Source organism: Panthera uncia, chromosome B4 (genome assembly GCF_023721935.1).
Source record: "Panthera uncia isolate 11264 chromosome B4, Puncia_PCG_1.0, whole genome shotgun sequence".
NCBI classification, from domain to species: domain Eukaryota; kingdom Metazoa; phylum Chordata; class Mammalia; order Carnivora; family Felidae; genus Panthera; species Panthera uncia.
In genome coordinates this window covers 129,092,171-129,115,101 of record NC_064809.1, presented here as the reverse complement: position 1 = coordinate 129,115,101, position 22,931 = coordinate 129,092,171, and the positions used below count along the sequence as shown (strand labels likewise).

The window sequence follows — 22,931 nt, the reverse complement described above, 5'->3', positions numbered from 1 at the left end:
GGGCTGACAGATCGTCCTACCTCTGCAGCTTATATCTGGACTTTTCTGTTTGAGATAAACCTCTGCCCAGGGCGTCCCATACTGCATATACTGTCCCATACTGCACAAACCTAGGGGGTGCATTCACACGGTAGAACACAGAAGGGAGACCTTGGAGCTTTGAGGTGAACAGACCATCCTCAGAGGCCCCTGCTCCCGGCTGGTTTCAGCCTCCAGTTGGGGGCTTTCAGTTACTTACAGGCAGTCTTGATTTCACGAGTACGTTTTTGACAGTTCTTTAATATCCAGTAGGTTTTTGTGCCCGGAGGGGAGCACTCAATTGTATTGGTACTTAGTGTATTGGACAATTTATGAAAGTAATAGAACTCTGGAAATCAATTTTCCTTGAACATTTAAACATTATTATTAATGTGATTAATTACACTTCCTTAAAACTTAAATGGCAATTATAAATCCAGTATGATTGATTTTTTTAGACCCTTTAGACATTTGAAAAAGATTTTGATGTTTCTTTATTTTTGAGAGACACAGCACAAGCAGGGGAGGGGCAGAGAGAGGGGGAGACACAGAACTGGAAGCTGGCCGCGGGCTCAGAGCTGTCACCACAGAGCCCGACACGGGGCTCAAACTCATGAACCGTGAGATCATGACCTGAGCCAAAGTCGAACGCTTAGCCAACCGAGCCACCCACACGCCCAACCCTTTGGGGTCTTAAATAACAGGTCAAACATTATTTCAGGCTGATTGAGATTTCAGGACTGAGGAATCTAGATTGATTCTTTACTGAGATGCACACATGAAGGAAATTTATACGGAAATCTTCGATTGTTAGGCTTGGTCTTTTTAACAATGAATTTGTGATATTTATTTGTGGCATCATCAAGGACTGTTATGTTTCCCTTTGTCATCGAGACTTTATTTTTGAAACTTGGCGTCTTTCTTAGAATTTCTGCATTTTCTAAGTTTGCATGGCAATTTGGGGTCTCTTAAGATTTCACTGGAATTTTAGGATACTTTTTCCTGTTCCAGCAAAAAATGAGCTTAAGCTTTTGATAGTTACTGCACTGAATTTGTCAGTTGCCTTGGGTAGTTTCAACATTTTAACATATTAAGTTTTCTAGTCCATGAACATGAGGCATCTTTGAATGTATTTGTGTCTTTTTAAATGTCTTTCAGCAGTGTTTTAAAACTGGCCATGTCTAGGCCTTATGCCTGCTTATAATCTCTTAGTAACTCTGAAATTATATTTCTTTAGATGTATGATAAAAAGATGAAATGTACTCTTAAGTATATTAGTCTTTTTCCTTAAACGGGATTGTTTTCTTAATTTCCTTCTCAGATTGTTCGTTAGTGGGTAGATGTACAATCGATTTTTGTATGAATTGGATTTAATACTTTTTATTGCTATTCTAAGTATAATACTTTCCCCTTTTCCATTTTTAGATGATTGTTGTTGATATAGAGAAAAGGTTTTATATATTTATGTTGTGTTCAGCTGTCTTATTTACTCTTTCTTTTTTCCCCACGAACTGGAGTCTCTTGGGTTTGGAGGGTGTCAAATTGTCAACAACAGAAGACAGTTAATATCTTTTTTTCAGTGTTTACACTAATTATAGAGTTTCTTTGTCGTGTTTCATGCATTAGAACTCCAAGTCAACGTGGAATAAATGGTGATAGGTGCCCTCCCTGTCATATTCCCAATTTAATTGAAATGATTTTAATGTTTTACCATTTATAATATTCATTGCTGCATTTTCCATAAAAATCTTTTCCTACACTTCAGCATTTTTTATTTTTCTTTTTGCTTAATCTTTTAACGCTGGCCAAATCCTTTGAAATTCTGTTCAGCATTTATTGATGTGACACCACATGGTTTTTCTTCTTTAATCAGTCATATAATGGATCACGTTGATCTATTTCCTGTGTGTAACTATACTTGCATTTTTTGTAAATCCTCTTCATACGTTGTTGATTCTATTTGTAAATATTTTATTTATAATTTTTGCATCTATAGTCATAAGTGATATATGTATTAAGGCTATTTCTTTACAACAGGAGTTGGGAGAAATTTTCCATATTTTTCTATAACTTTTAATCTCTTAGCAACACTGAAATTATATATTCTTTAGATGTATGATAAAAAGATTTCTGGGGCACCTGGGTGGCTCAGTCAGTTGAGTGTCCGACTTCAGCTCAGGTCATGATCTCACACTCCATGAGTTCAAGCCCCGCGTCAGGGTCTGTGCTGACAGCTCAGAGCCTGGAGCTTGCTTCGGATTCTGTGTCTCCCTCTCTCTCTACCCCTCCCCAGCTCATGCTCTGTCTCTCTCTGTCTCAAAAATAAATAAAAACATTAAAAAAATTAAAAAAAAAGATTTGTGAATACAATTGGTCCTGGTGGGTTTTTTTTGTTCTTTCTTTCTTTCTTTCTTTCTTAGTGGTAGACCTTTAATTATGTTTCCAATTTCCTCCATGAGAATAGGTTTATCCAAGTCTTCGATTTCTTCTTGGGTCAGTTTTGTTAATTTATGTTTTGCCAGGAAATTATTCATTTCCTCAAGGTTTTCAAAGTCATTTCTATCAATTCACATGAAATATTCTTATGTAATTCTTCTAGTATTTTCTGTATCAAGGTTATATTTTCTTTCTCATACTTTATTTTTGTATATTTTGCTGTCTTTTTTCTTCTTTAGGTTCTTGCTGGATTTATTTACTTCACTAATCTTTTCAAGGAAGAGATTTTTAAATTTATTTGTTCTTCTTACCATCTAAAATTTTCTAATTAATTTCAACTTTGATCTTTATTAATTTCTTATTTTTGGTTTCTTTCATTTTTTTAATTTCTTTTTTAAAAATTTTTCTTAATTAAAAATTTTTTTTAATGTTTATTTTTGAGAGGGCGAGAGAGACAGAGCATGAGCAAGGAAGGGGCAGAGAGAGAGCACAGAATCTGAAGGAGGCTCCAGGCTCTGAGCTGCCAGCACAGAGCCCAATGCAGGGCTTGAACCAACAAGCTGCAAGATCATGATCTGAGCCAAAGTCAGATGCTCAACCAACTGAGCCACCCAAGTGCCCCTGCTTTTTCTAATTTCTTAAAATGGGTGCTGAATTACTATATTTATCTCTTTTGTGTTAATTAAAACATTTAGCTTATTCATTTTTTTTTCTGAGTATACCTTTACAAAATTTTTTCTTAACATTTATTCATTTTTGAGAGACAGAGAGAGACCCAGCGTTAGTGGGGGAGGGGCAGAGAAGGAGAGACACACACAGAATCCAAAACAGGCTCCAGGCTCTGAGCTGTGCACAGAGCCCAACATGGGGCTCGAACTCAAGAACCATGAGATCATGACCTGAGCCTAAGTCAGATGTCCAACTGACTGAACCACCCAGGCGCCCCTAACTTTTTTTTAAGCCATGTTTTATAAACAGCCCCTAAGCCAAGCCCCTAAATCATTTTTTTTTTTTTTAGGTAAACTTTATCCCCCAATGTGGTTCTCAAACTCATGACCCTAAGATCAAAACTCATGCTCTACCTATGGACTGAGCCAGCCAGGTGCCCCTCTGAGTATAACTTTTGCTGTGTTCTCTAGATTTGGGTTTGAAGTTACATCAGTTAGGGCACATTCAGCTACAAATAACAAAATATCTGACTCACAATCACTTGAATAATGCAGACATTTATTATCTTACTTAAAGGGAGATTAGAGGTAGAAGTTTCTACCTCCAGTGGCTTAACAATGTTATCAAAAACTCATACTTTTTCTAGCTTTTTGCTTCACCATCCTCAATATGTTGGCTCTGTGTCCTCATGGGCATCATCATCTTATGGTTGCAAAATAACCGCCACAATTCCAGTCATCACATGTTCTCTCCCACTCATAGGCAGGAAAAACAAGGGAGAGACAGTGCAGTGAAACCCTACTTGCCTGAAATGTCTTTCCAAAGAAAAAAAAAACAACCAAAAAGCTCTCCTAGTAGACATTTTCTTATGTTTGATTAGTCATAAGTGGGACACAAGGCCACTCCTAGCTTCAAGAGAGGCTAACATGTGGCAAAGGGCAATAGGGTTACATGACAGATGCAGGCCAGTCATGATGCAAACACTTAGGAGGCACAGGACAGAAACTAAAGGAGTTTATGACCACAAAACCAAACCTGCAGGAGATCCTAAGGGGGACTCTGTCAGTGGAAAGCAGCAAAGACTACAATGGACCAGAGACATCACAACAAACACGAAGTCTAGAGATAACACAATGGCGCTAAATTCATATCTTTCAGTAATCACTCTGAATGTAAATGGACTAAAAGCCCCAGTGAAAAGACATAGGGCATCAGAATGGATTAAAAAAAAAAAAACAAAAAACCAAGATTCATCTATATGCTGCCTGTAAGAGACTCATTTTAAAACCACAGGATACCTGCACAGGAAAAAAACCTCTTTGATCTTAGCCGCAGCCACTTCTTACTCAACACATCTCTGGAGGCAACGGAAACAAAAACAAAAATGAACTACTGGTACCTCATCGAAATAAAAAGCTTCTGCACAGTGAAGGAAACAATCAGCAAAACAAAAGGCAACCGACGGAATGGGAGAAAATATTTGCAAATGACATATCAGATAAAGGATTAGTATCCAAAATCTATAAAGAACTTATCAAACCCAACACCCAAAAAACAAATAATCCATTGAAGAAATGGGCAAAACACATGAATAGACACTTCTCCAAAGAAGACATCCAGATGGCCAACTGACACATGAAAAAATGTTCCACATCACCCATCATCAGGGAAATACAAATCAAAACCACAATGATATCACCTTACACCTCTCAGAATGACTAACATTAACAACTCGGGCAACAAAAGATGTTGGTGAGGATGTGGAGAAAGAGAATCTCTTTTGCATTGTTGGTGGGAATGCAAACTGGTGCAGCCCCTCTGGGAAACAGTATGGAGGTTCCTCAAAAAACTAAAAATAGAACTACCCTACGACCCAGAAATTTCACTACTAGGCATTTATCCAAGGGATATAGGTGTGCTGTTTCGAAGGGACACATGCACCCCCATGTTTATAGCAGCACTATCAACAATAGCCAAAGTATGGGAAGAGCCCAAATGTCCATCGATGGATGAATGGATAAAGACAATGTGGTGTATGTATATATACAATGGAGTATTACTTGGCAATCAAAATGAAATCTTGCCATTTGCAACTACATGGATGGAACTGGAGGGTATTATGTTAAGTGAAATTAGTCAGAGAAAGACAAAAATCATATGACTTCACTCATATGAGGACTTTAAGAGACAAAACAGATGCACATAAGGGAAGGGAAGCAAAACTAATACAAAAAACAGGGAGGGGGACAAAACAGAAGAGACTCATAAATACGGAGAACAAACTGAGGGTTACTGGAGGGGTTGTGGGAGGGGGGATGGGCTAAATGGGTAAGGGGCACTAAGGAATCTACTCCTGAAATCGTTGTTGCACTAGATGCTAACTAATTTGGATGTAAATTTAAAAAAATAAAAAATAAAACAAGTTAATAATAAAAATAAATAAATAAAAATTAAAAAATTAAAAAAAAATAGACCACAGGATTCCTGCAGATGGAAAGTGAGGGGATGGAGAACCATCTATTATGCTAATAGACATCAAAAGAAAGCCGGAGTAGCCATACTTATATCAGACAAACTAGACTTTAAAACAAAGACTGTAACAAGAGATGAACAAGGGCATTATATCATAATTAAGGGGTCTATCCACCAAGAAGAGCTAACAATTGTAAATATTTATGCCCCCAACATGAAAGAACCCAAATATATAAATCAATTAATACTTTCGGATAATAATGCCATAATTGTAAGGGACAGATCATCTAGGCAGAAAACCAATAAGGAAACAATGCCTCTGAATGATACATTGGATGAGGTGGACTTAACAGATATATTTAAAACATTCCATCCTAAAGCAGCAGAATACACATTCTTCTTGAGTGCACATGGGACATTCTCCAAAATAGATCACATACTGGGTCACAAAACAGCCCTCAACAAATATAAAGGGATTGAGATCATACCGCGCATATTTTTGGATCACAACGCTATGAAACTTGAAATCAACCACAAGAAAAAATTTGGAAAGCCCCCAAATACATGGAGGTTAAAGAACATCCTACTAAAGAATGAATGGGTCAAACAGAAAATTAAATAAGAAATTAGAAAATACATGAAAGCAAATGAAAATGAAAACACGACAGTCCGAACTTTTTGGGATGCAGCAAAGGCAGTCCCAAGGGGAAAATACATTTTAATTCAGGCCTATCTCAAGAAGCAAGAAAAGTCCCAAGTACACAACTGAACCTTACTCTTAAAGGAGCTAGTTTGGGGCAGCAATAAAGCCCAATGCCAGTAGAAGAAGGGAAATAATAAAGATTAGAGCAGAAATAAATGATACAGAATCAAAAAAGCCCAGTAGAACAAATCAATGAAAGTACTGTGTTTTTTTGAAAGATAAACAAAATTGATAACCCCTAACCAGACTTCCCAAAAAGAAAAGAGAGAGGGCCCAAATAGATAAAATCATGAATGAAAGAAGATCACAACCAACATCACAGAAATACAAACAATTATAAGACAATATTAAGAAAAACTATATACCAACAAACTGGACAATCTGGAAGAGATGGACAAATTCCTGGACACTCACACACTCCCAAAACTCAAATGGGAAGAAATAGAAAATGTAAGCAGATTCATAACCAGCAAAGAAATTGAATCGGTTATCAAAAATCTCCCAAAAAATGAGTTCTGGGCCAGATGGCTTCCTAGCAGGAATTCTATCAGACATTTAAAGCAGAATTAATACCTATTCTTCTCAAACTGTTACAAAAAGTAGAAACGAAAGGAAAGCTTCCAAACTCATTCAGTGAAGCCAGCATTACCTTGATTCCAAAACCAGACAAAGACCCCACTAAAAGAATTACAGGCCAATATTCCTGATGAACATGGATGCAAAAATTCTCAAAAAGATACGAGCATATCGAATTCAACAGTACATTAAAAGAATTATTCACAATAATCAAGTGGGATTCATTCCTGGAATGCAAGGCTGGTTCACTATTCACAAATCAATCAACGTGATACACCACATTAATAGAAGAAAAGATAAGAACCATATGATCCTGTCAATAGGTGTAGAAACAGCATTGGACAAAATACAGCATCCTTTCTTGTTAAAAACCCTCAAGAAAGATGGGATAGAAAGAACATACCTTAACATCATAAAAGCCATATATGAAAGGCCCACAGATGATATCATCCTCAATGGGGAAAAATGGAGAGCTTTCCCCCTGAAGACCAAACAGAGAATCAAAAAACTATAAGACTAAATCCAGAGAAAGAGAAAGGAAAATAAAGAAGAAGAAGAAATAGAAGAGGTGTAAAAAGAATAGAATAAAAATGCCTGATCAAACAAGCAAACAATTACGTGTGTGTATGTGTGTGTCATATATATATAATAAGAATTGACTAAAAACAAATCAGAAACTATAGCTTGATTGCAAAAGGAGAAAAGAAGAGGGTAGAAAGAAAAAGAAAAGAACAGAACAGAAAAGAAACAAACAAGAACAGTTGTCTGGTGGTGCCTGGGGACCAGTAGCTGTGCTGGTCTGGAGTGTGGTCAGTGTAGATAAGCAGTTACCAGGCACAGAGGGGCAGGGTTTGGTATAGACGGGTCCTGCCTCCACTGGGGGCTGCTGATTTGCTCCTGGAAGACCCACCGTGTTGGTGATGGGGAGAAAAATGGAAACACCCCAATCTCCCCTCCCCAGGATGGGTGTCTCCAACCATGCTGTTCCAGCGGCCCTCAGAGAGTAGCGGGTGGGGCCATTTGTCCTGCTGCAAGGTGTCCTGTGCCTCCTAGGTGCTCGGCTGGAATCCAAAACCCTCTGTCTTAAAGGATCCTGCACTGTGTGGACAGTTCTGGGGTAGTGCCACTCTGCCCAGCTGACAAAGGGCCTTTGGCTGGTGCCTGCAGAGTCTTTTGCTCTTGTGGGGCGGGGGGGGGGGGGAAGGCAATAGACCCTCTTCCCACAGTACTCGAGGGAGGGGACTGTTGTCTCCCAGTGCGCCCCCCAGATCGCTACCGGCTGGAGGTCGGCTCCCCCACAGTGCGTGCACATGGCAGCGGCATCACTTTGAAGAAAGTCCCACACTTTGGAACCTCCAAGTTTCAGCTCCTAAGGCTGTTTGCAAAATAGAAACCAGTTCTCTCTGCATTTCTCTTTCCCCGTCCATGGTCCGGAGAGGTTTTCCTCTTCTGCTAACTCAGTACCTCAATTTCACAGTTCCTCTCTGCCTTTCTCTTCCTTTTGTCTGTCCATGGAAAGGGTTCCCTCTCCTCTGTGCCTACTCCATTTTATCTCCCCCAATTCACATACATGCACTGCACCTTGATCCCACCAAGCTGTCTCCTTCCAACCGTGGAGATCCTTCTGCCACTGCAGATTGATTTCCTGGGTGTTCCAAGTGATCTGACCTCAATACAGCTCTGTTTGAAGGAGGAGGGAAATCCCGGTCCCCCTACTTCTCTGCCATCTTAACTCCGCCTCTTGATTATTATTTTATTCTTTCATTGTTCCTTTATATCATTATGTTAATTAAGTCCTTTAACCTGTTCGATCCATTAATGTATACCTTGTGTGATATTGCCAATATTGCTTTTTTTTAATTTTATTTGCCTGCTCTCTTTGTTCATTCCTTTTATTTTCAATCTCTGTTTCCTTTTTTTTTTTTTTTTTTTAAGAGTGCCTCTTGGGAGCAGCATGGAAGAATTTATTCTGTTCGTATTTAGTGTTACACACTCGATTTTACTTTTTTCATCTTCTGCTGTGTTCATTATTTATTGTCACTTGTTTCTTCTTTCCTTCTCTCCATCCTGGGTGGGGCTGTCCCTAGTGGAGGCAGCTAAGGCAGGCCGTTCTGTGTCAGCATCCGGCTTTCAGGCACGGCTGGGGTGAGCGGAGCACGCAGCCATTGGCAATGCCACCTTCATTAGACCGGCTCTGCAGCACAGTGTGGGGGCTCCTTCCTGGCTTGGGAGCCTCCAAATCTAGCTCTCCCTCTTTCCTAGAGTTTCAAGGAATCACCCAACATCTTTTTTAACAAATCTTTCTTTTCTGCTTTAATCAGCCAGAGTCGGTGCCTATTTCTTCAGCTCAGAACACCGAATAACACTGTTCCAAGTGGTTTTCTTCCCCAATCAAGTCTATGAGCAACTGTGTGCGTTCAACAGTTTTACTCTATTTGTTTAGATATGTAGTAGATACTGAGAAAGAACAGAGAATATTCGGGCGACGAAATGATCCAGCTATTCTAGACCACAAGAGCAAATTCCCAAACACGTTTTTTTTTTTTTCTTGGTGCCGTGAAATGAAAATCCTTTAAGCTCATTTTTTTACGAAGGAAAGCCCTGACTTCCCTTTCAGAAAGTAACCCAAGTTTTACAGACTTGAAAATCATCTTTATTTTTTCAATTACAAAAATATATACCCACTTATAAAAGAAAACAGAAGAATGAAGGGGAAAAGAAAGGCTTCCTGGACTCGGGGAGGAGGGTCCGGGGTGCACATGGAGGTCACGACTTGCTCCTAAGAGTCAGCAGTTTATGAAGCATTGAGATGCTGCAGGAACAGGGTGGGTGGTGGGGGGAGGGCTGATGGTCATTCAAGTTTCAAATTTCTGAAATCATTCCTTAAATCATTCAGGGGCTGTTGAGAGAGAAAGAGAACAGTTTAAAGTGTCACTGGCAACAAGCGGTGCAGGGGGCAAGAGAGGGAGAGGGGACCAGAGGAGCCTGGTCAAAGAGGCCAGGGAGGCCTCGAGGGAAATGGAAAGCTGATGAGATCCTTTTTTTTTTTTTTTTTTTAAGTTTAATGTTTCTTTATATTGGGGGCGGGTGGGGGAAAGGGGCAGAGAGAGAGAGACTCTCAAGCAGGATCCTTGCTGTCAGTGCAGAGCCGGATGCGGGACTGGAACTCACAAACTGAGATCGTGACCTGAGCCCAAATCAAAAGTCGGACGTTTAACCGACTGAGCCACCCAGGTGCCCCAAGATCCTGAGAAAAGGGAGCTAAGGAAGGAAGTGGGAGCCTGGGAGCCCCTACTGGGGGGAAGGGTGTCTCAAGAAAAGAGAAAGGCGTGGAGGGGCACTGAGGACAGAGAGCAAGGACAGAGAGAAGGGGGGGGTGAGCTGGGAAGGGGAGTCCCAGGGGGAGGGAGGCCAGGTGCCTGCAGCAGGGACAGCTTCTCACCGTCAGGATCTTCCCAAGCCTACGTTTTATGCTTTCACTGTATTGGTCCAGGTTGCGCCAGGGCTGGAACAACCTGTCCTGGTGGTCCACAAAATTCCTCCAGCAGTCCTCAAACTCTGAGACGGAGGAGGAGAAGGCAGTGAGGTCCCAGGACGGGGGAGCAGCCTGCCTGCAGCCTGCAGGGCCAGGGGCTCCTCCTTCCTTTTCCCTTCCGGGTGGCATCACATCTTGGGCCTCAGCTGGGGCACCCCGCTTCGGTCCAGCCTCCCCACCCACCCCCATCAGTGGCTTTTCCCTCTTGGAACCCCACATCCTCCCATCCCCTGACAGCTGTGCCCTCTCCCCACCTGGGAGGCTCATGACAGCCACTGGGATCCCGGATGCGTGCAGGTGTCTCAGCCCCTGCTGATACTTCCAGCGCCAGTGGACGTACAGGCGGGAGGCAAAGATCCGCAGGCTGAGGTGGGGGTTGTCTTTGACAAACGCAACCAGTTCCTCAGCACAGAAGGGGCAGGGGCTCCATGTGATATAGCAGATGATTTCGAATCTCTGGGATGTGTCCCGCGTCAGTGACTTGATCTTGTCAATAAAGCATATTTCTGCATGGCGCTTTTTCTAGGGAGTGTCCCAGACAGAGAGAAGGGTTGGTTACAAGGCAGAGGCCAGAGGTCACACACTGTGGGTGCCATTGGGGATGACAGGCTCTGCTCTGTGAACTCACCTGGGACAGGGAAAGAACCTTCCTTCCTTCCTTCCTTCCCTCCTTCCTTCTCTTACTCACCCATTAATTGAGTACCCCCAAAGCACCCGCAGCTTGATCTGAATCAGACCCAGCAGCACCCCCCCTCGGCCACAGACACCCCTACAACACGGTCTCAAATGCTCTGCAGACCTCGCCTTTTGGACATCTGGAGATGTTTGAATGCGGGGGGCGGGGGGGAGGGGGGTCCAGAGGAGCGAGGAGCGGGTCAGAATGGGAGGGAGGCGGGACAGGGCAGGTGGGAAGGTGGGCAGCAAAGCAGAGGGCAGGGATATGAGGAGGTTCTCGCAGGTGGGGTCGAGCGCTCCGTCCTTGGAGGACCTCTTGGCTTCTCAGAAACGGCGACTGAGCTGAGATCCAGAAGACAAGTAAATATTAAATTCTCAAAGAGGGGCAGGGAGAGCATTCTGCTGGAGGGAACGGCTTCTGCAGAGGCCCGGGGACAGGAAAACTGTGGAGAGTTCCTGGGGAGTGGGGCTAACGGAGACCCGGCTAAGCCTGCCCTGTGTCCAGACAGCCCGCTCGGCACCTTGTTTCGAAGGCAGTCTTTGTCAATTAGGGTGCCTTCGGGCAGCTTCAGCTGGTAGCACAAGTAGGTTTTCCTCCGGTAGTAGTAGGGCTTTGGGACCCGGTGCTGGTTGCCAAACTGACGGTAGAATATGTCTTCTTGTAGTGGATTCATTGTGGGTCTGGGCAAGAGGAAGGAAACCAAAAGGTGCAGAGGGTGTCTTCTGGTGTTTATCCCAGGCTCTGTCACCTCCTGAACCCAACTCCTTGGGTCTACTTGGGCCCCTGGGCGGGGAGGGAAGGGCCAGTCTCTTTTTCTTTGTTGGCCGGGACTGGGGAGAGAAAAGGAAGAGGGTGAATTGAGTGCCCGCCGCCCTCCCCCCCTCCCGCCCCGGCGGCGACACACGGCCCCACCTCCAGTCTGGTGGAGCGCCCATCGTCACCCACCCTGGAGGCCTTAGCAGGCAGGACGCCTTGAGCTGGGTGGGGGACCCCGCCCCAAGAACCAGCATCACGTGTGCTTCTTTGGCTCACCCATCTTGTCCTGTGCCCCAGACCCCTCTGCTCAGGCCCCACAGGCATCTCAACCCTGACACGTCCGGTGCAGATCCCTTCTCTCTGGGGTGCAAGGGGGTGAACTGGTAATTCTAACTCTGTGCTCTTTGCCTAGGCGTGGGCATCACAGCTTTGTCAGTACAAAGCCCAGAGAGGCTGGTGAACAGGAAAACCTGCTGTCACCGAGGGAGAGCTGTGATGGCGACTTTGGCCACAGGACTCACACAGCTTTTCCTCCCCCCAGCGGTGATTACACTCTATAGACGGTTCCGTCCCGTATCTTGCTTTTTGTTTTCTTCATTTAATGTTACATCGCAAAGTGACGTGGCTCATGTGGGCGTACGTGCACAGATTCTTTTTGATAAATGCTGTTGGCTCTGCACAGATAGAGGTAGGTGGACAGACCTGGGAGCCTGCCTGCCTGCCCGGGACAGGTGCGCGAATCTCCGTCTGGCGGGGCCCCACTGCGTGTGGGCATTACTGACCAAGCAGACACCGAACGGTCTGAAGAAATTGGGGGAGCTTGATGGAGCCCCAGCCGCTTTCCTTCCGGACACTCCAGCCAAAGGCAACGCGACCCGGGTGACCACGGAGTCTGGCTCAGGTGACCACAGACACTTGGAACTGGACACAGGAATCAAGCCGCGGGTGTCCTTGCTCAGGGCACAGACTATGGGGTCCGTTCCGTGTTCCTTGCAAGGCCAGAAATGCCTTCCCCAGATTTCCGGCCAACTCGTTGAAAGACCACTGATTCCACCAACCAAGCCATTTCTGTCCTCTGATCTGCTGATGAACAGAGCCACCAATTTCATCAATGGAAACCCATCTCTGATGTCTCTTAGGGTCATTAGTAAAGCTTCAGGTGGATTTGGATGACTGTCATTGAAGAAGCCATGTCTGCCTCGTGGCTTTGGATCACCCCTCGGCGACCTCACCGGAAGCTTGGTACTCTCAGGTAGAGACCCCAGCTGCCCTCACCATGAGGATTAGGTTGAAAACCCCCATTCATAGCACACTTAGGACAGCTGACTGGCCCGGGGCTTCGCTTCCTGATTTTAGCACTGAAGTTCCCACGTTCTGGGAAACTCCCCCAGTCCCTGGCAAACCCAGACGCTCAAGGCAGAAACACTTGACGTTTTGGACAAGTGCACTATCGTAACAGCACAAACGTTGAAGCTTGACCTTGAACGGCTAAAATTCAGGGATGAGAGAAACAACTTGTAAGAAACATTTCAGGACTAATTTAGTTTTTCACAGCTGGTAGCGAGTTCATGGGAAACAGTTTATCTTCTTGTCTTGCAAATGAGTGTTGCATCCACAGAACAGAAACGAAACCATCCACAGAATGAAGTCTGCAGAAAGGCGCGACGCCCACGGTTAGAGATACGGGGACAAACACCGAGAGGAAACTTAAGACTGTGCTTTGCTTAAGATGATGAATGCTACCCAGGGAACAACAGTGAAATAGCCTGCAAGGTCGTCACGGTCAGGAGGCGTTGGGCTGCTTCTGCCAACAAAGACAGCATCGCTGATGCACGTTGCCGAGATGGTCCTCAGACCTGGACCGCAATCTGGATGAAACCAGACCGGTGGGTGCCAGAAAGCCAAGCTAATCAGTCTTGACGTTTACCTAACCCCTGATCAATCAGAAGAACCCACGGCCCTGGACCCCTGACCCTTAATTTTTGCCCGTAAGCACTTGCAGACCCTAGGGGAGTTCAGGACTCTGGAACATGCGCCCCCTGTTGTCCTGGGTGATGCCACACTCTTAGCGAGCCTCTCTTCCCTGCAGAAGCCCAGTGTCAGTGTCTCACTGGTTTCCTGAGCATCCGGCAGATGAACTCTTGCTCAGGGTGGTTACAGACACGAGAGGATTCTTGGCCAAATTGTGCAAGTCTTTAGAATAAAATGTATGAATAAGCTTTTATAGCTGACTCCAACAATTGTCTCAATCATCCTTGAATGGAAAGTCTGTAATGAAGCCTAAACAAAGCACTTTAGAGAGACCCATGGCCACCCGCATAGGATGGGAGACAGAGGGGCTGCTGGAGGCGGGGAGGGGGGTGGTAGTGGTGGGACATCGGCCCTGGCGGTGCCCACAGACCAGAGGCAAGAGCAGACCCTGCGGATGAGGTGTCAGAGAAGGAGAGGACCGAGGGCTGGGGCAGGACGAGGGCAGAGAGGAAAGCCAGCAGTGGGACCTGCTTCCTGCAGTCGAGTGCCAGACTCGGGGGCAGGCTTGTCCCATCCTGCCTTAGGCTTTGGGCTCTCCAGCACCAGTTCTCTCTCACAAGGCTGCCCTTGGCCTTGGGAAAGCCCCTCATCTGTGAGGGTCCTCCCAGATTAGTCTGAGGGTGGACCCAGCCCCTTCCTGCCTTACACAGCAGGGATGGAAGGCCCCAGGTTGGTGTTGCTTCTCTGGGCTCCCACCCCCCTTCTTTGCTCCTGACTTACCTGCCCCTGATGGGCCCTGTGCAGCTGTCCCTCCTCAGCTGATTTGTCGCAGCCCTGCCTTTATCTGGGGCACCAGGGCTCCATTCCTCTCACCGGCTTTGCTTTAGGAGAGCCCCAGTGTGACACTAACCTCCCAGGCTGCCTCCTCAGAAGCCCCACCTCCTTCCTGCTTTTGCCCCAAGGGTGGGAGGGCCCTCAGATGGTTGCACTTCCTCAGGCTCAGAGCCACCTCTCCCAAGGCCTTCCCCCCGCCCTGGGCACAGCCTCCCTCAGAAGGAGATGGGCCCCATTGGGCAGCAGGACCCAGGTTATGGAAAAGGGAAAGAGAAAGTACTTTGCCAGAGGGGGTTGGGACAGACACTGGCTGGGGAGAGCAGGACAGAAGCCGGTGGCTGGGGAGGGGCGGGCTCTCTGAGTGGGATGAGCCCTCTCCTGTCCACCACTGTGTGACCCTTAGGAGCCATTCAGGCCCCCAGCAGGACGCTGGGTGTCTGGAAAGGGAGGGCCAGGGCTCAGCCCTGCAGATCTTCATCCGCATTCCAGGAGAAGGCAGGTGTGTTGAGCACATCCTCTACCACAGCCCCCAAGAGCTTTGGGAGGGGCCGATCACTGCCCTCCCATCTTAGATGAGGTCCCAGCACAGAGAGGCTAAGGTACTCTCTGGAGCCACTCAGCAAAGCAATGGCCGAACTGGAATGCCTTCCAGGGGGCCTGGCCTGGCTCCTCCTGCTTCCTCATTATTCCATGGATAGGAGTGGGTGGGGGCACAAGGGGAGGGCCCTTGCTGCCTCTACAAGGCCTCCCAGGTCAGGGATCAGGGATCTGGGCTTGAAGCGGGCATCCTGCGAGCTGTGTGCTTGCCTCGTCACGTGTCCACCAGGACCCCAGATGGAGAAACAAAGAGCAACCGGGAAAGTTGACTCCTAGACAGGAAGAGGAGGCCTTGGAGCAGACACCTGTCACCCCAGGCCAGACCGCACACGCATGCGAGTCCCCAAAGAGCTCCTTCTGGCTGGTGCCCCCACACCACCTCATTCTGCCCACCGGCCCTGGGATGGCCCCAAGGGGGGAGGGTAACAAGAGCATGGGCAAGAGATGGAGGGAATGGCGTCCCCTCCACTCCCATCTGTTTCAGTGTCCAGAGTTTCCAGCCAATGGAAGATTCCAGAATGAGCCGGGCCCTTCCAAGAGAGTGATCGGATGTGCACACTCAGGTGTGGCTCAAGTTGACAGCTACGTGGCCTCTGGCCCGAGAAGCACTAAGGGTGGGCAGCAAGGCTCAAAGCCCTTCTCGCCTTTCCCTCGTGACAGCACTCCTGCAGCTCTGGCCTGGAGAACCCCCGCTAGCCCTCGGAGATGGGCAGAGAAGGGGGGTGTGCCAGAGCACGACAGTGACTCTTGGAGGAGACCTCCCGGAGGCCCCTGCGGATCTCTAAGATGGGCCTCCTGCCTTGTTCTTTTCTCCAGAGGGAGCAGATATTGTGAGCTGGCCACGGGGGCCCGTTTGCATGACCGGGACAGGGGAGAGGCGTGTGGTCCCCGGGTGTGCCCCTCGATGCCTCCCAGCTTGGAGGACGCGTGGACAGGGAGAGCAGCGGGACAGACTGACTGAACAGCCAGAACTCTTCTGCACCGTGCCCTCCGCCCCAGGCAGCAGTGCAGACAGGGAGGGGAGTGAAGAGACAGGTGTCGGGGGCCACCGCTATGCACACCTAATGGGCCAAGGTCAGAGGAAGAAACAACGGGTCCGTGTGGGACCCAAGACGCTCTCCACAGTGATTTTCTGGATGTGACCAACCGCACACCTGCCCTGCTGCTCTTCCTTCCTGGCTTTTGTCTGCCCAGAATCCCAGCATCTCAGGCTGATCTCTTCTCCTTTTCACCGTGCCCTGGTCCAGGCCACCCCGTGGGGCACCGCCACTGACTTTCCAAAGTTCACGCGGTAGTCAGCTCGGCGGTCGAAGGACCAGGTGTTCCCTCTGTTTCTGTTTCTGTTTCTGTTTCTGCTTTATTGTCTCTAATGCTTCTGCTTGTTTCCCTGTGTCCCCAACTTGACTCTCAGCCACCTACCACTTTTTATTCTGCTTTATGGAAAAGTCCTCCCATTCCCAATCCTATGTTAAAAAAAATAAAACACACTTATTTAAAAGTTTACTTAATAACTAATTTCTTGCTCACTCTCTGTCCTCATCCCCAGGCTGCAACCTGTCCAGAACTTTCCCTCTGGCAGCCATGTGGGAAAGGGGAGAAGGGACAAGGGAGCCAGGATGAGTGTGGCGGTGACCCGGTGACAGGCGGTGGGGGGTCCAGGGCAGCAAGGGCTGGAATGGAAGCAGGTGAGATGGGGCGGGGAGGTGGCAGGTCAGGCAGAACCCAGGAGACAGGTACACAGACCAAGGATCCTGCTTTTTCCCACCCTCTTAGCTCCAAGAGGCTGAACCGTGTGTCCCCCAAATCCAAGTGCTAAAGTCCCAACCCCTGGTGCCTCAGAATGTGACTACATTTGAGGCACAGGCTTTAAAGAGATGGTTGTTAAAAGGAGGCCCTTAGGATGGGCCTGATCCAATCTGCCTGATGTTGTTATGAGAAGGGGAAACTGGGACACACAGAGGGGCACCAGGGGCTCCCCACAGTGAGCACAGAGGACAGACCATGGGAGGGCGGAGCAAGAAGGTGGCCTCTGCTGGCCAAGGAGAGAGGCCCTAGGAGGAGCCTGACCCAGGGACACCTTGATCTCGGGCTTCCAGTGTCCACGCTGTGAGGAAACAAACACCTGCCGTGAGGTCCCTCAGTCTGTGGGGTTTTGTTCTGGAAGCCCTAGCAGAGGAATGCGGTCACTGTCCTCAAGGACCCTGGTTCTCTGATAAGTCACATCCCCGGTAAGGATGTTACTCACATCTTCCAATTTTCACAGCTAGACATACTCAAGCCCATTTACATTCAGTTTATTAACAAGAAGGTGAATGTGGTGAGATGGGAGGAACCAGGCTGGGGGCACCCTCATGGGGGAGAAGGAGGCCTTGAGGGAGGAGGGAGGATGCGCAGGAGGAAGTGGGGGTGGGGAGGGGCGGGGACCTGAGGCGCTGGGGAGGGAGGTGCGGTGGTGTGAAACGCAAGGAACAGCAGCTGCAGGGGGGCTGAGGACGCCCTCACCTAAGGATTTCTTGAAGCTTTGCAGCCAGGAAATCATAATCTTTTAACAGATTCCGTCTCTGGAAGCGCTTTCCCTTGTGGTACACAAAGTTGTCCCAACAGTATTCAAACTCTGAGATAAAGAGGGAAGAGAGCAGTCATGTGGGCCCTGGGAGGTCTTCTCCTCCTGACCCTTCTGTGCCCCCCTCCTCAGGGCCTAGTCTCTTCCCTGCCAAGTGCCACCAGTCTTGCCTCAGTTTCCTCCCACTCACTCGCCCTGGGGACATTCTAGATCCTCCCCCACCCCTGTCTCGGTACTACTCTCTCCCACAGTCTGGGTCCCCAGCTCCCCTCTGCTCTTACCATCACAGGACATGATGTCCAGCTGGACCCCTGCGTCCCATAGCTTGCAAAGCCCCTCCTGGTAATTTGGGTGCCAGAAGTAGTAGAGGCGGGAGGTGAAGATGCTCAGCGTCAAGTTCCTGTACTCCTCCAGGAACTCGACCACCTCCTCTGCACAGGTGGGGCAGGGGCTCCAGGATAAGAACCAGGTGACATTGTAATCCTCATCACGGTACGGATACTGGTCACGGAACCAAGAGAGGAAGCACTGTTCTGCATGGCATGGAGCCCAGGGATGGACCTGGGAGAAGTAGAGAAGAGAAGGGGACACTCTTGGCTGACAGAGCAGAGTGGCAGGACTGGGTGCCGTGGGAGGAGGAGTAAAGGGGCAGGAGCTTCAGGGGTATGTCGTTCATTGATTTATCACTGCTTTCCATCTCTCCCTGCCCTGTCTTTTTTTTTGAGCCATCCCTTCCCATAGTTATCCACCATGCATCAATTCTAACATCTATTCTCCTTCCATCCATTTATCCATCGATCCAACCATCCAACCATCCATCCATCCAACCATCCATCCAATCAACCATCCATCCATCCATCTATCCATCCATCCATCTATCCATCCATCCAACCATCCATCCATCCAACCATCAAACATCCATCCATCCATCCATCCAACCATCCAACTATCCATCCATCCAACCATCCAACCATCCATCCATCCAACCATCCATCCATCCTTCCATCCATCCATCTAGTCATCCATCCATCCATCCATCCAACCATCCATACATCCAACCATCCATCCATCCATCCATCCAACCATCCAACTATCCAACCATCCATCCTTCCATCCATCCAACCATCCATCCATCCATCCATCCTGCCCTGAACCATGTCCTTTGGGGTCTAGGCTGGCTTCCTGGGTGATGGCACCTCGGCAGCCATGCTGCCCCACAGGGGAACCACTAGCCACACACATCTTCAGACCACTTTACCTGGCTGGTGTGAACTGAGGGGGGGGGGGAGCAAGGGTAAATACACATCCCGTTCCAACAACATAGTAAAAAAGAAGAAAGTAAATGACCTCATGAAGAACTTTTATATTCATTACAATTTGAAAGAATCTCTTAGATATATTGCCTAATACATTATCAATACTAATTTCATAAATTGCCTTCAGCTCTTTGAACACCGGGTACTAGAACAGGTGAAACGACCTTTCACCTGTTAGTACTGCTGAAGCATACCCCCGACCCAGCCCATCATGGTTCTCTCCTGGAAACAGGCTCTGCAAAGTCTGCAGTATCAGGGGAGGGGAGAGGGCAGGGGTATGGTGGGACCTGTCTCAGGAGTGGCAGTGGTTAGGGGACAGGGCTGCAGGGTGGTGGCTTGGCTGTAGCAACTGCTGATGCTGGTCACTGGTGCCATGACCTCCTTCCAGGGACATCTAGGCTGTGGCTGGGAGCAGGCCAGGGGTAGGCAGTACGAGGGGTGTGGGCTGTCCTCTGAGAGATCAGAGGGCCTGGGAACGGAGGAGTCAGCCGTGTGGCCAGGGGACGGCTCTACCAATGGAGCCATTACCAGGGCAGAGAAGGCAATGGTGTCCAACAGGCCCTGACTTTCGAAAGACGCTCTTTCATCCAAGACTGCCAGAGGCCAAGGTCCAGGACAAGATTTGAAGATGGCCGGAATGCCAGCAGACTCTCTGAAGGAGCCTCATCGGATGGGTCAAATGCCATCCTGTATCAGGTTCTCAGAGGGTCAAGCAGGGAGCTCATTGGGTCCATGACTTAGGACAACGTCGTGGGAAGGAGCACCCACCACTAAGAACCCCCATCTGGCATCTTACTTATAACATTCTTCTCCTCACTGCCCCCTGACTCTGCTCCTGCCTGATAGGGTCCGGGGAGGGGGGGGGGGTGCGTACCTTGTTCCGAAAAACTCCCCAGTCGCTGTCATTATAATAGAAGTAGTCTCTCTCCACTTGGAAGCAGAGATAACAGAGTCTCCGCCCAGAAGCGTAGCGCAGGTTTGGAAACTGGAAATGGAAGGTCTTAGGATCTATCCTGTCCATTGGGTTTCTGGGGGTAAAGGAGAGAAAACAGAAAATGCAGAAAGTGCCCTCTGGAGTTGTCCCTGGTGGGTGGCCTGCCCTGGGCACGGTGGCTCCCTCCAGCCCTCCTGGGCCCTACGCAGTGCTGCTGCTTTTCCAGGCTGGAAGGGGGACGTGCCTCCAGGGACAGTAGGGACAGGGACCCCACCTCTAGGGCCCCCTGGGCCCTGCTCCTTCCAGTAGCACACGCACTCATGTTTTCCTGCCCACCCTACCCCCAACCCATTAGAAAAATAACAAAGAGAAAGAGAAACTTCTCTATCCCAAAAGAACAGCTCTGTGAAGACTTCAGTTCAATTCTTTTTTTTTTTAATTTTTAAAATTTAATTATTTTTGAGAGACGGAATGTGAGTGGGAGAGGGGCAGAGAGAGCAGGAGACACAGAATCTGAAGCAGGCTCCAGGCTCCGAGCCGCCAGCACAGAGCCCGATGTGGGGCTGGAACCCAAGAACTACCAGATCATGACCTGAGCCGAAGTCGGATGCTTAACCGACTGAACCACCCAGGCACCCCTCCTGACTTTGTTTTTACTGAACAGTAATAAATGACCTTGTCCTAACAGCAGCTAGCCCCTCAAGATCCTGAAAACCTTGTTTCCAAAATGCCTTAGAGTCTTACATTGTCCCTAACTCCCTTATCATTCACTCTTAGCAACCCAAGTGCAGCTCTTCCTGCCCACGAGTCCTGTCCCCGTGCTTTAATAAAACCACCTTTTTTTTTTTTTGCACCAGAGATGTTTTAAGAATTCTTCCTTGGGGGGTCCCGAACCCCTACACTTCAAACCACATCATAAATATGAGAGAAAATCGATTCAAGTGCTTGAAAGGAAATCCACCAACTGCTTTGACCACCCTGTGGTTAGATTCAAAGCGTTTAACAGAGCACAGGAACTTCCGGAAGCCTCTGAAAGTGGGCATCACCCGGCACAGGCAGGGCCAGACATGCCCAACAGACTTTCAGACCAAGAGACTGGCCTGGGGGGGCACAGGGCTGGGTGGGGGAGGCGGGAGGGGTGCGTTCAGAAGCAATCCCGGGAGCATCCTGAGAACAGGGTGAGGATCCAGTTGGGAGTGGGTCCTGCAGAGAAGGAGCCCAGAGAAGGAGAGAAGGGAAGGGGGATCGCGGGGAGGAGGAGGCCAAGGACAGAGACCTGCATTTCCAACCAATCTCTGGTTCCCAGAGTTTGGCGCTACAGGGCCGCCAGAAGGAGGGGCTGCAGAAGGGGGCCCAGCAGGACAGAGCGAGCAGAGAGCAGGGGTACCTTGGGCTGGGGCGCCAGGGCTCCATTCCTCTCTCCAGCCTTGGTTTGGGAAAGCCCCAGTGTGACAGTGACCTCCCAGGCTGCCTCTTCAGAAGCCCCACCTCCTTCCTGCTTTGTTCTCAGGGGAGACCTCAGGTGGTTGCACTGCCTCGGGTCAGACTCGTCTTTCCTCTGAAGCCTCTCCCCTGGGCACAGCCTCCCTCAGAAGGAGACCAGCCCCATTGGGCAGAGTTATTGCAAAGGGAAAGAGAAAGGAGGACACCGGAGGGGGTTGGAACAGATTGGGTGGAGAGAGCAAGACAGAAGCCGGCTCCTGGGGAGGGGCGGGCTCTCTGAGGACTCAGGGTGAGCCCTCTCTGAGTCACCTCTGCGTTCCCATGTCCCCACATCTGGGCCCAGGTGTTGCTCTCCACAAGCCTGTTGAAAGAATGGAGGTAAGGATGTGGTGTGTACTTTATGTCAGAACTCCTGTGTTCTCTCTTGACTCCACAGTAGTAAAGGCACAGATGGGCTTTGGGTTCCTAATTCTGTGGTTGGTCCTCTGCATAAATCCCCTCAGCCTTCATGTGGCAGATTGAGGGCAGAGACAGGTGGAGAGGGAGAGAGAGAGGGAGGGAGGGAGAGGGAGAAGGAGGGACAGCTTAGGTTTCTCTTCTCTTCTTAGAAGGACACCTGGGGCGCCTGGGTGGCTCTGTCAGTTAAGCATCGGACTTTGGCTCAGGTCATGATCTCATTGTTGTGAGTTCGAGCCCCGCGTCGGACTCTGTGCTGACAGCTCGGAGCCTGGAGCCTGCCTGGGATTCTGTGTCTCCCTCTCTCTCTGCCCCTCCCCTGCTCACGCTCTGCTCTGTCTCTCTCTCTCTCTCAAATAAATAAACATTTAAAAAAAAGAAAAGAAGAAGGACACTAATCCCCTCACGGGCCCCACCCTCATGATAACATCTAAACCGAATCACCCCAAAGATCCTACTTTTAACACCATCCCACAGGAGTTTAGGGCTTCAACATATGAATCTGGAGGATACAGTCTTTCAACCCAGGACAGTTGTGACTGACAGGATTCCTTTTGATGACTCAGGGACAGGATGGCTGATGTGTCATCACACTGCTACATGAGGGGTGAGTTCTGCCTTACACTCAGAGCTGAGTCTCTAGGCCCTGGTGCTGCCTTTCTGGAGGTTGGAGGATCGAGTTCGTGCTCACCACTTCCTCACGGGAGGCCCAGAATGTTAGTGATGGTAGCTGGGCCATTGCTGCCCTTAGCAGGATGGAGATTTCCTGGTGGGAATAAAAGAAGCAAAGGTGTATTGGCTGGGAAGTAGGTTCATAGTGGATGCTGGTGTCTCAGGTGGAGGCTGTGGGGAGTCCTCACACTGTGCCCTGGGGGCAATAGTGACAAAGGAGCGATAGGCAGTGGGTCCCTCCTTCTACCTCACCCACCTGAGCTCTTTGGCTGGGCAAGTTCCCTTGGGTGCTTCTTTACCCTTT

The 22,931-nt window shown here is 48.5% G+C and overlaps 1 protein-coding gene across 1 annotated transcript; it reads right to left on the bottom strand.

Moving 5' to 3' along the window:
* Positions 1–9,438: 9,438 nt before the first annotated feature.
* On the bottom strand, positions 9,439–21,623 carry LOC125919622 (DNA dC->dU-editing enzyme APOBEC3). Its single transcript, XM_049626385.1, has 8 exons — positions 21,444–21,623; positions 19,997–20,150; positions 18,088–18,367; positions 17,746–17,857; positions 11,606–11,915; positions 10,664–10,931; positions 10,317–10,432; positions 9,439–9,773 (listed from the first exon to the last, which is right to left on the bottom strand). The coding sequence occupies exons 1-8, from the start codon at positions 21,467–21,469 to the stop codon at positions 9,726–9,728; spliced, it is 1,314 nt and encodes a 437-aa protein (XP_049482342.1). The 5' UTR covers positions 21,470–21,623; the 3' UTR covers positions 9,439–9,725.
* Positions 21,624–22,931: the final 1,308 nt, after the last annotated feature.